This window comes from Oryx dammah, unplaced genomic scaffold (genome assembly GCF_014754425.2).
Source record: "Oryx dammah isolate SB20612 unplaced genomic scaffold, SCBI_Odam_1.1 HiC_scaffold_1, whole genome shotgun sequence".
Lineage (NCBI taxonomy): Eukaryota > Metazoa > Chordata > Mammalia > Artiodactyla > Bovidae > Oryx > Oryx dammah.
In genome coordinates this window covers 52,529,632-52,543,536 of record NW_024070185.1, presented here as the reverse complement: position 1 = coordinate 52,543,536, position 13,905 = coordinate 52,529,632, and the positions used below count along the sequence as shown (strand labels likewise).

General features: G+C 34.9%; 1 protein-coding gene across 3 annotated transcripts in view; it reads right to left on the bottom strand.

Moving 5' to 3' along the window:
* The window catches only part of VPS13A (vacuolar protein sorting 13 homolog A), a 277,384-nt gene that overhangs the window by 148,627 nt on the left and 114,852 nt on the right, over positions 1 to 13,905 (bottom strand). For all 3 annotated transcript variants that reach the window (XM_040257403.1, XM_040257484.1, XM_040257562.1), the window contains exons 24-30: positions 10,192 to 10,273; positions 8,611 to 8,765; positions 7,976 to 8,132; positions 3,873 to 3,952; positions 1,871 to 1,936; positions 1,521 to 1,674; positions 37 to 153 (exon numbers count right to left, since the gene is read on the bottom strand). In XM_040257403.1, coding sequence (XP_040113337.1) covers positions 37 to 153; positions 1,521 to 1,674; positions 1,871 to 1,936; positions 3,873 to 3,952; positions 7,976 to 8,132; positions 8,611 to 8,765; positions 10,192 to 10,273 — 811 coding nt within the window. The remainder of the gene's footprint in view (positions 1 to 36; positions 154 to 1,520; positions 1,675 to 1,870; positions 1,937 to 3,872; positions 3,953 to 7,975; positions 8,133 to 8,610; positions 8,766 to 10,191; positions 10,274 to 13,905) is intronic.

Below are 13,905 nucleotides of genomic sequence, written 5' to 3'. Positions count from 1 at the left end.
GTAGTTCTGAATTCACTTTTTATCAAATCTTGTTACCTTCTATCTTAATTTCGGAAATGTTATGTTTCTGATCTTGAATAAAGATCTGTAAACATGATAATTCTGCTAAAATCTGCAAGGTAATAGTATCTTCATTCTTGGATGATTTTAAAGCTGCAAAAAGAAACTCATATTGTAAAATTTTAGTAGTTATCTTACTACACTTATAAAGTAACTGAAATCATAACAATAATGCGAATACTAAAGGAACATCTGATTTGCAAACTGAAAGCAAGCACCTACTAAGATATGAATTCTAAAAAAACAATCAAATCCAATGAAACCAAAGCCAAACAAATGCAGACGAAGAGACAAAATAGTTCTAGATGAGAATAACATTTGAAACTAAGTCATAGCTGTAAAATCAATCTTTGGCAATTTACTGATTACAAGGTGATTTTTGTTATTATCCAACTTATAACTTTTGACTGCTTAAAAATAGCAGTCAATTTTCTTCCAACTAAAAAGTAAATTTAAAAAGAAAAAAATTCCCACCAAAAAGAGTGGAAATTTATATATTGTCACATGTAGAGGACAATCATTTAATCAGCCACAACTCTGTAAGGTCCTTCCCAAATCTTCCTGAGTGTTAAAACAAAACTGTGACAGAATGGTCCACCAGGTATCAAATATTCTGTGTCATATTTAGATCTGAAACATTTTTATATTGATAATATAAAAGTTAATTCATAAATAATACAAACACTAAAAACTACAACAATCATAGTAAAAAATGGTCTTAAAAGTTATATAATGCTTACTGACCATTATTCTTACTATAAAGTACTATAATTATTAAAATAATGTGGCACTTATAAGCACTTGGTTTAAAAATATACACTCATATTATTGAAATTTTGTTAGTTCTATGTTTCTAATCTAAAATAATATTTTGTTGTTCAGTCATTCAGTCGTTTCCGATTCTTTAGACCCCATGAACTGCAGCATGCCAGGTTTCCCTTTCCTTCACCGTCTCCTGGAGTTTGTGCAAACTAATGTCCATTCAGTTGGTGATGCCATCCAATCATCTCATCCTCTGTCAACCCCTTCTCCTCCTTGCTTCAGTCTTTCCCAGAATTAGTGTTTTAAATTCATGAAATCTAACTATATTGAATTTATAATTTTCAGATGGCACTAGTGATCAGGAACCTGCAGGGGATGGAAGAGATGCAGGTTTGTCCCCTGGGTCAGGAAGATTCCCCTGGAGAAGGGCATGGCACCCACTCCAGTGTTCTTGCCTGCAGAATCCCATGGACAGAATCAACTAAAATGAATGACTAGATAAATAAAAGCTCCTTTCTTCAGCAATAATAACTTTACTAACATTTTTTAAAATTAACTTGGTACATAATGAATCTTCCCAGATATTAATCTAGGCAATAGAATTCTGAAGTCAATATCATAAGTTAATAATAAGCCCAGAACCAAAATTTATTGATCTACTTGGTAAAAATTTGAAGTTGAATTTTAAAGAAACATACGTATTTTTTTGATAACCTCCCCTTTGTCTTCAGTCTCCACAATATGCACTGGGGCTGGTTTCTCCTCCAAATATGGAAGGATATTATTAAAATAATTTATTGTATTCAGAAGTGCTTCAGTATGTAAATGAATATCCAAAGAGGAAAAATTCACCTAAAGAAGAAAACTGATTTTAATAACACAACAAATATTTGTTTGCCTGTTGTATGTTCTTTGCAGTATAAAGGATACAATTTATAATAGTCAATTTTTATCCTCAAGGATCTTACAGTTCCAGTTAAAATTTTTATAATACATTTGCTTAGAAATACAGTATCTAACTAAAAAATAAATTATTATTCACTTATACCTTTATCAGTTGCACAACACTGTTATAAGCATTCTTCAATATTGTTGCAGGTAAATTATTTTCAGCCTACACAAAGTGAGAAATACAAATCTGTTAGATTATCACAGGAACACAATTGCACATACAATTATACAATGGTCCTAATACACATTTATATAGTTTTTTTTAGCTATTTATAAACATATAATTACTTAAACAACTGCTTCACCAGAACAAGAGAGACTTGGTAAGTACAGAGCAAGTATTCAATAAATGCTACATACTATCTATTACCAAGAGTAGAAATTTAGATAAAGAAGATATGGTACATACATATAATGAAATATTCATCATAAAAAAGAACGAATTTGAGTCAGTTCTAGTGAGGTGGATGAACCTAGAGCCTGTTATACAAAGTGAAGTCAGAAAGAAAAAAACAAATATCATATATTAATGCATATATATGGAATCTAGAAAAATGATATTGATGAATCTATCTTCAGGGAAGGAATGGACATGCAGATAGAGAGAATGGACTTGCAGACAGTCGGGGAAGGAAAGAGTGGGACAAATGGAGAAAGTAGCATAGACACATATACACTGCTACTGCTGCTGCTGCTGCTAAGTCGCTTCAGTCGTGTCCGACTCTGTGCGACCCCATAGATGGCAGCCCACCAGGCTCCTCCGTCCCTGGGATTCTCCAGGCAAGAACACTGGAGTGGGTTGCCATTTCCTTCTCCAATCACTACCATGTGCAAAACAGACAGCTGGTGTGAAGTTGCTATATAACACAGGGACCCCAGCCAGGCAGTCTGTGAGGACTGGGAGGCATGGGATGGGGGGAGGGGAGGCAGGCTCAAGAGGGAGGTGATAAATGTACAATTATGGCTGGTTTGTGGTATTGTATGACAGAAACCATCACAACATTGTAAAGCAATTTTCTTCCAACTAAAAAGTAAATTTAAAGAAAGAAAAAAATTCCCACCAAAAAAACAGTGGAAATTTAGATATTGTCACATGTAGAGGACAATCATTTAATCAGCCACAACTCTGTAAGGTCCTTCCCAAATCTTCCTGAATGTTAAAACAAAATTTTGACAGAATGGTCCACCAGGTATCAAATATTCTGTGTCATATTTAGATCTGAAACATTTTTATATTGATAATATGAAAGTTGTTTAATTCATAAACAATACAAACACTAAAAACTGCAACAATAATAGTAAAAAATGATCTTAAAAGTTATATAATGCTTACTGACCATTATTCTTACTATAAAGTACTATAATTATTAAAATAATGTGGCACTTATATAAAAACAGATCAATGAAAACAAAGGTGAAATCGTATGTAGATGACAGTACACATAAATATTTAATAAATGATGACTTGGTTATCACAAGTCAACAGAAAAGGAATGGACCCACTGACAGCAGGAAAATTAGGTAACTTCAGACTATCGTGGGAAATCAAGTGAAAGCTTCATCTTTTATAGTATACCACAATAAATTTCATCAAGATTAAAAAGTCTGTAGATTCCCTGATGGAGCGAAACAGTCAAACTGCAGGTCATTTCTACTTAGAAAGTGGGCTGCTTATTGTCCTGATACATTAAGTGTTTATAAATCACAAGTTATCTAATAGGGGATGACAAAATAAAACATCTTAAAGTTTTAGGAGTTACAGTGATCACATCAGGATGGAGATTAAACTGAGTATTTCTGAACTTATAAAACTTGATTTAAATATCTCAGCAGTATGCTTACCACGCTTGCATGCAAGGTAAGTTGCTTCAGTCGCGTCCGACTCTTTGCAACCCCATGGACGGTAGCCCTCCAGGCTCCTCTGTCCGTAGGATTCTCCAGGCAAGAACACTGGAGGGGGTTGCCACGGCCTCCTCCAGGCCATCTTCCTGACTCAGGGATCAAACCCACATCTCTTAAGTCTCCTGCACTGGCAGGCAGGTTCTTTACCACTAGCACCACTTCCTTACCATAGCAAGTATATAAATCAAACTACTTACCTTCACATATTCCAGTGTTAAGAGATCTTCCATTGTGTTATCCAGTGTTGTAATCAAATAAATTGGTTTCTTGTTTTCATCTAAAAATAATTTCTCAAATTATTCTTTCATAGAAAAACTAATAGGAAATAAATACAGGAAATATTAACAATTATAGAATTGGAAAAGAAGTATTTTCTGCATCAGTTCTGAATTCTGATCTCTGTATTACTCAAATCAGGTGGTCTTTCTTCCTTTATTTTAAAATCTACAAATGTAATTTCATCTCATGATTCCCTTTCCTTATGCCACACTGCAAAAGATTCTTATCTTACCTTTCTAAACTTAGATAGGAAGTTAAGTAAAAGTAGCAATCAGATAGAGAAAACAACGTTTATGAGGAACAATGAAAGGACATGAAGCAATTCTGGTCCTGAATCACAGAAATAGAATCTCTAAAAACGACTGTTTACAAAAAACATTAGATAGTTGATGAGAAATAAGCTGTTCTGTGTATTGGTTTAGATTAAAATAAACTTGAGTACCGTATTATCGGTCTTTACAAATTATATTGTTGCTTCTGCTTAAAATCTAAGAAAATAATCAAGGAAACTGCTGAAGAAGAGTATTTTGTGTCAAGTCTTTATAACCATCATTAGCAAATTACTTATGCCTTTGAAATCAATAACGAGATACTGGAAGATAGGAGTACAAACCAGTCATACTACTCGTGAGGGAAAAAATACAGTGTATTTCCACAGAACCCTCCAGATTTAAGTTTATTAGTACTTAAGCTAGCCTTCTATTGTAGATGCTAATCACATTTCAACCCTTAAAGAAATCTCCACTTTTTCACACATTTGTTCATTCACTGAAGAACTATTTACTGATTATTTACTTTGTGTAAGAAAGATTGTATTCACTTCTTCCTACTCTTTCTAAGAAAACATAAGCAAATGTATTACACAAATAGGTGAACTGTTAGTTGTATATCCTGTATTATGTATGCAAGGGTTTTCTTACCCTCTGCTCTTAGGGAAACAAACAATTATAAAAAAACAAATATTAACAACTTCTGTAATACTTCTGGATTATTGCAAAGCACTATGAAGTTGGCTCACTTTTCTTTCCAACTGTCAGAGCAAACTCTTAATGTAAAAAGCATAATAAGGCAGAATTCTGTTTCTTGTATGTATGATAATTTTTTTAGGAAGAGATAATCATAACACAATTCACCAGATGCAAGTTCTGAAGGGCCACAGAACAAGTGTAGAGTATGGAACTAAAAATGTGTAAATCATTTCCAATAACTAAGTTTTCAGGCCACAATACTTAATCTGCTTACCAGCATACAGAGATCACATTTAATCCAGGGCTCACAGAAAAGGGGAAGTTTCATTATACCAGTTAACAACATCTTTTGTCTGAGAATGAGTTCCCAGAGAAGATGACACTCTCAAATGCTTGATATGTATATAAGCATATTCCTTGCCTTTCTTATTCCCACAGAGAGTTCAGCTTAAGTTTTTAACTCCCTTATTTTAGTATCTCAGTTCACCACAGGGTTGGGTGGGGGGGGGGCACCTAAATGAATTTGAAAGATTTCACAGGATAGCTTCCATTTAAAACTTAAATAACTTATAAACATTAAAACAACAACAACAACAACAATCAAAAGGGAATTTCCTGGCAGTCCAGTGGTTAGGACTCAACACTTCACTGCCAGGGCGCCCAGGTTTGATCCCTGATCAGGGAACTAACATCCTAAAAGCCACAAGGCCATGCCCACCTCCCCCTCAAAAAAAATTTTTTTTTATTTTAAAAATTAAAAAAGACACCACTTTCCAACATGAATTAAAAAAAAAAAAATAAGACCCAAGTATATACTGTCTGCTAAAAACCCACTTTAAATACAAAAGTACATATAGTTTGAAAGTAAACAGATGTTGAAAACTATATTATGCTAACACTAAAAAGAAGAAAGCAAGGACAGCTATGTTAATTTTCAGACAGCATACTTCAAGGCAAGCAAAAGTTTTAAGAGATAAAGAAAGGCATTAAATAATTATAAAGCAGTCAATTTTCCATGAGAATACAACAATCCCTAAGGTGTACTTATTGAACAATAGAAAGGAAAAAATGATCATAATGCAAAGAGAAACAGATGAACCCCTACCTTATTAGAACCTTTCATACTCTTCTATCAGAAATTAAAAACATATATATATAATATATATATATCAGTAAGGACACAATTCAGCTCAGTAACACCATCAAATAACTGGAGGTAATGGATGTCTAGAGACTACTTCATCCAACAAGAGCATAATACTCATTATTCTTAAGCTCACATGGAATATTCACCAATATCAACAACATTCTGAGCCACAGAACACACCTTAGCAACTTTTAAAAACAGAAATCATACAATGTCTGCCTTCAGACCACAGAAGAATCAAAACAAAAATCAGTAACAGAAAACTGGTTGGAAAATTCCAAAATATTTGGAAAATAAACAACACATTTCTAAATAACATATGACTCAAAAAAGAAATCTTGAAGGAAGAGTTAAAAACACTTGGAATTAAATGAAATATCCATGCTCTAATTCCCCCAAATCTGAGAATATGTTATCTCATATGGTAAATGTAACATTACAGAGGTGATTAAGGTCAAGATTAAGGGGACATGATCTCTGATTGTCCAGATGCACCCAATCTTATTTATCTTAGTTTTTAGAGTGGAAGAAAAGGTTAGCGAGACTACAACATAAGAAGGATCAAACACCTCATAATGGTTCTGGGATACAAAAAAATTATTTGCAATGATTCAGAGAGGCCTGTAGGAGCTAAGCCCAATCTACACCTTATAAGCAGTAAGAAAATGGACTCAAATCGGATAAAACTGATGTCTTGCCAACACCTGAATGAAGAAGAAAACAGATCTTCCCCTACAGCCTCCGAAACAGAAGTCCTGTTAACAGCTTGACTTTTGCCTGTTGGGACTTCTGTCAGACATCTCAGTTACACAAATTTAATAAATTTGTGGTAAACTGTTGTAATATCAATAGAAAACTATTTCAGTATTTTAGTATTCATTAAGTAGATTTAAATTTAACCATTTTTCTTAATGAGAAAAATTATATTCATATCCCTCTAGCCTACTCCTTAGATCAAAATATAATGTGAAAGTTGAAGACTAACTCATAATATGTCTTTGATAATAGTAAATGTACTGACTAAATGTCTAGAGAATTTATACCTAGAAGCTAATCAAATAGTAAAATTAATTTTTTTAATTAACCTCAGATATGCAGATGACACCACCGTTATGGCAGAAAGCGAAGAAGAACTAAAGAGCCTCTTAATGAAAATGAAAGAGGAGAATGAAAAAGTTAGCTTAAAGCTCAACATTCAGAAAACTAAGATCACGGTATCTGGTCCCATCACTTCACGGCAGATAGATGGAGAAACAGTGGAAATAGTGACAGACTTTATTTTGGGGGGCTCCAAAATCACTGCAGATGGTGACTGCAGCCATGAAATTAAAAGATGCTTACTCCTTGGAAGGAAAGTTATGACCAACCTAGACAGCATACTAAAAAGCAGAGACAACAAAAGTCTGTTACTCTGCCAACAAAGTCTGTCTAGTCAAAGCTATGGTTTTTCCAGGAGTCATGTATGGATGTGAGAGTTGGACTATAAAGAAAGCTGAGCGCTGAAGAATTGATGCTTTTGAACTGTGGTGTTGGAGAAGACTCTTGAAAATCCCTTCGACTGCAATGAGATCCAACCAGTCCATCCTAAAGAAAATCAGTCCTGAATACTCATTGGAAGGACTGATGTTGAAGCTAAAACTCCAATACTTTGGCCACCTGATGCGAAGAACTGACTCATTTGAAAAGACCCTGATGCTGGGAAAGACTAAAGGCAGGAGAAGGGGACGACAAAGGATAAGATGGTTGGATGGCATCACCAATTCAATGGACATGGGTTTGAGTAAATTTCAAGAGTTGGTGATGGACAGGGAGGCCTGACATGAGGCAGTCCATGGGGTCGCAAGGAGTCGGACACAGCTGAGTCACTGAACTGAACTGAATTATTTTTAAAAACAGAGATACTTACCAAAATAATCTGGACATTTTAAGCAGACCTCTTTCAAAAAGGCATTTGCTTTCAAATCAAATGTTCTAAGCTCAATATCTGTGCCCAATCCTAAGACATTAATTTCTACCACAGGTAGTTCACAGTCTCCAACAAGGTGACAGAACTGAATCAAAACCTAGAAAAGAAAGAAAAAAGAAACAACTATCTAACACACACAAAAATATTTATGCAGATGATGGCCATATTTGAATATATGAGGTATACATATGATATAAATGATATATATTTAAATTTAGGAGAGATCTTATACATATAAAATACATGCAGTAGGCAAATTATTTTCAATAAATATATACTGAATAGTAATAATACATGTAAACTCTTAATTCTTTTTTTTTAAGAGGATTTATTTAAACTTTCCAGGCAGACGTGGTCCCTCTCAGAAGGTGAGGGTGGCCAAATCTTTAATTATTAAGGAAATTAATCTTCAAAGGGGAAGGAGAATCACAAAGTAACATCTGGATTGAGCTTAAATAGGATTAAAACAACAATGTCTATTAGTAATAAGACTATATAAACAATCTGTGAATAGCAGAAATGACCAAAATTTAAATAAGCCTTATTAATTTTACCACGGTACATATAAGGCATACCTCTGGCACTTCAAATCTTATTTTATACTCAATCATATTTTTAAAACAATCTGGTTTCTGAAGCTTTTTCTGTTGAGGACTTTTAATTCCAGATGGAGATTGAAGAGGCTCTTCCAACGGACTGCATAGTGCATCAAAAAACTCCTCATCTGAATCTAAATACCACAGAACATTCTTTAAGTCAATAATCTACAGGGCTGATTTAATAATAAAATTTTAATAATTTATCTGAAATAAATATGAACACTACAACACTACTTCAAAAAACTGAAATGTCAGTTTTCAAAAAACTGCAACATAAAAATAAAAAGAATATAGAGATGATAGCTGCAAAAATAAATTCTTAATGACAAAATGTATGGAAAATTACAAAATGCAATCTTTAGCATAGGCATCTTTAAAATCAATAGTCTAAAAACTGCCAAAGAAAATTTTATAGCAAATGCCAAGGCCAATTACTACCTACATGATGAATACTCAAAGGAACATACTAATATGCTCACTCTATCTGGAGAGCAAAACAGAACTTAATTACAAACTCTGAAACATTAAAAAGCAGGCCCTGCAGTTTAAACAGAGAAACTAAGATTAAGCATTATTTCACATATGTACAACTATATAGCCATATATATATATGATAATAAATTTTTAAAACATACTTTAAAGGGTCCAAAATCCAGTCAAACTATTAAAAGAAGGTTTAAGAGAAACTAAAACCATCTAATATATCTCTAAAAATATAAAACTGAATTTTAGGATAGATGATCTCACAAACAACATTTCCTTCCCCTTCCCACCAAGCCTGGTCACTACAGAGAAAGGTAAACATTCTCTAGAAAACTGAGGATCAACAAGGTAATTTCTGTTATTTAACATTTAGCAATTTTTAAACTCTTAAAAAGAGTAAAACACATTTATTTTTCTTTCTAATGTGGCCAAAAAAGCCTGTATTTCATAACAAAATATACACAAGACTTCATAGGTGAATGTAGATATTAAGGCTTGATTATTTTCCTTTAATAAGTAAAAAGAAAATGTGAAAAGTTAAAAAAAATTACTATAATGAAGATCTCCAAAAGCTAAGTAACAGATTATAAATCAGACACAAACTTTCATGGGTTCTTTTAGATCACAATAGGATAGAGAAGATTAAAACTTACTAGTGGTCCTTGTTACTATGGGATTCAATTGTTTTTCGAAGCTTATTGAAGGAAAATTTCTTCACAATATTGTGTTGGCCTCTGCCACACATCAACATGAGTCAGCCATTGGTATACATGTGTCCCCTTCATCTTTAACCTCCCACCCTTTCCACCTCTCTACACTGTTACACAGCCCCAGTTTGAGTTCCCTGAGTCATACGGCAAATTCCTTTTGGTTACCTATTTTACACATGGTAGTGCATATGCTCCCATGTTACTCTCTCCAGAAAATCCCAATGCAAAAGGAATTTTACGTGAAATTATCTAGATAACATGCATATCTACTATAGCCTGAAATTGTTTATGTGGTCTTCAAATGAAAAGTATTTTTATAATCAATTTATAACAAGGAAAATTTTCTAAAGTAACTTCATTTTACCATCTTCAACACATGGAATTTCCAAAAGAGGAAATTTCTTCTGTGACATCTGTGATGTTCCCAAAGAAGTAGATCTTTGAACCTAGAAGAAAAGTTAATTCACTCTCAACTGATACACAGACTTTTATTGTAAGTTCTAGGACAACTGTGACAACAAATACACACACCCCTAAATCTGAATTAACTGGAAAAATTCCAGTCTGAACTAGAAAATTTGTAAATGTAAATTTAAAGAAGTACTTCTACAATTTAAGGCTAAATATAAAATTCACACTGTTATAATCATTTCCTTGTTGACAGACTTTGTGTAGGAAGAAATCTAAGATATACCTTAACATCTTACTAAATAAAGGAAGCCACCTCTATGGCATCCACAGGAAACAACCAAAGTCTCAAAGCCTCTGTAGTTAAGGAGCTTGTACTTTTATTTTTAATTTTTTAAAGACATTTTAGTAAATTACTTTTCTACTGTCCTGAGCCAAGTAGAGCATACAAAAAAAATGTAATTCATTTGAAAATGATAATAATAATAGATACCCCTGAATCTTCCATCCAGGCCAAAAATCAAAATAGTAACAGATACTTACCTAGAAACATCTTATGTGCTACGTTCTTGATCACATTCCCTAAAATTGATTTATTTACTTGTTTTTAACCTTCTATGACTGATTTTATAAGTAAAATATTACTTAATCAAAATTAATATTATATAACCTGTTTCCTTCTAAACTCAGAAAGAGGCGATAATATTGCATACATTTTCCTATGACACTGTTTAAACAAAATATTCCTTAAATTTTATCCATATTGATACTTTACTCATTCTTATGAATATAAACCACTAGTTATTTGTCCATTACAATGTTGGTAAATATCTGTGTGGCTTAGAGACTTTAGCTTTTACTCACATTACCAGTATAACCATGGTTTAACACATGGGCTCAAACGCAAGATTTTCTATCGTGTATGTATGAGAGTGGAATTTAATATATTCACTTTTTTTTAATTTTACTTTATTTTACTTTACAATACTGTATTGGTTTTGCCATACATCAACATGAATCTGCCACAGGTGTACACATGTTCCCAATCCTGAACCCCCCCTCCCACCTCCCTCCCCATACCATCACTCTGGGTCATCCCAGTGCACCAGCCCCAAGCATCCTGTATCCTGCATCGAACCTAGACTGGCAATTCATTTCTTACATGATAGTATACATGTTTCAATGCGATTCTCCCAAATCATCCCACCCTCTCCCCTCTCCCACCGAGTCCAAAAGACTATTATATACATGTGTGTCCCTTTTGCTGTCTCGCATACAGGGTTATCGTTACCATCTTTTTAAATTCCATATATATGTGTTAGTATACTGTATTGGTCAGGAACGGCGGGAATAAGGAGATACCTCTCGTCCAAGGTAAGGAACAGCGACTGTGCTTTGCTGGAGCAGCCGTGAAGAGATACCCCACGCCAAGGTAAGAGAAACCCAAGGAAGCTGGTAAGTGTTGCAAGAGGGCACCAGAGGGCAGACACACTGAAACCATACTCACAGAAAACTAGTCAATCTAATCACACTAGGACCACAGCCTTGTCTAACTCAATGAAACCAGGCCATGCCTGCGGGGCAACCCAAGACAGCTGGGTCATGGTGGAGAGGCCTGACAGAATGTGGTCCACTGGAGAAAGGAATGGCAAGCCACTTCAGTATTCTTGCCTTAAGAACCCCATGAACAGTATGAAAAGGCAAAATGATAGGACACCAAAAGAGAAATTCCCCAGGTCAGTAGGTGCCCAACACACTACTGGAAATCAGTGGAGAAATAACTCCAGAAAGAATGAAGGGATGGAGCCAAAGCAAAACCAATACCCAGTTGTGGATGTGACTGGTGATAGAAGCAAGATACGATGCTGTAAAGAGCAACATTGCATAGGAACCTGGAATGTCAGGTCCATGAATCAAGGCAAATTGGAAGTAGTCAAGGGTGAACGTTGACATTCTAGGAATCAGTGAACTAAAATGGACTGGAATGGGTGATTTTAACTCAGATGACCATTACATCTACTACTGCGGGCAGGAATCCCCCAGAAGAAATGGAGTAGCTATCATGGTCAACAAAAGAGTCTGAAATGCAGTACTTGGATGCACTCTCAAAAATGACAGAATGATCTCTGTTTGTCTCCAAGGCAAACCATTCAATATCACAGTTATCCAAGTCTATGCTACAACCAGTAATGCTGAAGAAACTGAAGTTGAACGGTTTTATGAAGACCTACAAGATCTTTTAGAACTAACACCCAAAAAAGATGTCCTTTTCATTATAGGGGACTGGAATGCAAAAGTAGGAAGTCAAGAAACACCTGGAGTAACAGGCAACTTTGGCCTTGGAATGAAGAATGAAGCAGGGCAAAGACGAATAGAGTTCTGCCAAGAAAATGCACTGGTCATAGCAAACACCCTCTTCCAACAACACAAGAGAAGACTCTACACATGGACATCACCAAATGGTCAACACCAAAATCAGATTGATTATATTCTTTGCAGCCAAAGATGGAGAAGCTCTATACAGTCAACAAAAAAAAGACCAGGAGCTGACTGTGGCTCAGATCATGAACTCCTTATTGCCAAATTCAGACTTAAAATGAAGAAAGTAGGGAAAACCGCTAGACCATTCAGGTATGACCTAAATCAAATCCCCTATGATTATACAGTGGAAGTGAGAAATAGATTTAAGGGATTAGATCTGATGGATAGAGTGCCTGATGAACTATGGAATGAGGTTCGTGACACTGTACAGGAGACAGGGATCAAGACCATCCCCATGGAAAAGAAATGCAAAAAAGCAAAATGGCTTTCTGGGGAGGTCTTACAAATTGCTGTGAAAAGAAGAGAGGCGAAAAGCAAAGGAGAAAAGAAAACATATACCCATCTGAATGCAGAGTTCCAAAGAATAGCAAGAAGAGATAAGAAAGCTTTCTTCTACGATCAATGCAAAGAAATAGAGGAAAAGAACAGAATGGGAAAGACTAGAGATCTCTTCAAGAAAATTAGAGACACCAAGGGAACATTTCATGCAAAGATGGGCTCGATAAAGGACAGAAATGGTAGGGACCTAACAGAAGCAGAAGATATTAAGAAGAGGTGGCAAGAATACACAGAAGAACTGTACAAAAAAGATCTTCAAGACCAAGATAATCATGATGATGTTATCACTAATCTAGAGCCAGACATCTTGGAATGTGAAGTCAAGTGGGCCTTAGAAAGCATCACTACAAACAACGCTAGTGGAAGTGATGGAATTCCAGTTGAGTTGTTTCAAATCCTGAAAGATGATGCTGTGAAAGTGCTACACTCAATATGCCAGCAAGTTTGGAAAACTCAGCAATGGCCACAGGACTGGAAAAGGTCAGTTTTCATTCCAATCCCAAAGAAAGGCAATACCAAAGAATGCTCAAACTACCGCACAATTGCACTCATCTCACACGCTAGTAAAGTAATGCTCAAAATTCTCCAACCCGGGCTTCAGCAATACATGAACTGTGAACTCCCTGATGTTCAAGCTGCTTTTAGATAGGGCAGAGGAACCAGAGATCAAATTGCCAACATCTGCTGGATCATGGAAAAAGCAAGAGAGTTCCAGAAAAACATCTATTTCTGCTTTATTGACTATGCCAAAGCCTTTGACTGTGTGGATCACAATAAACTGTGAAAATTC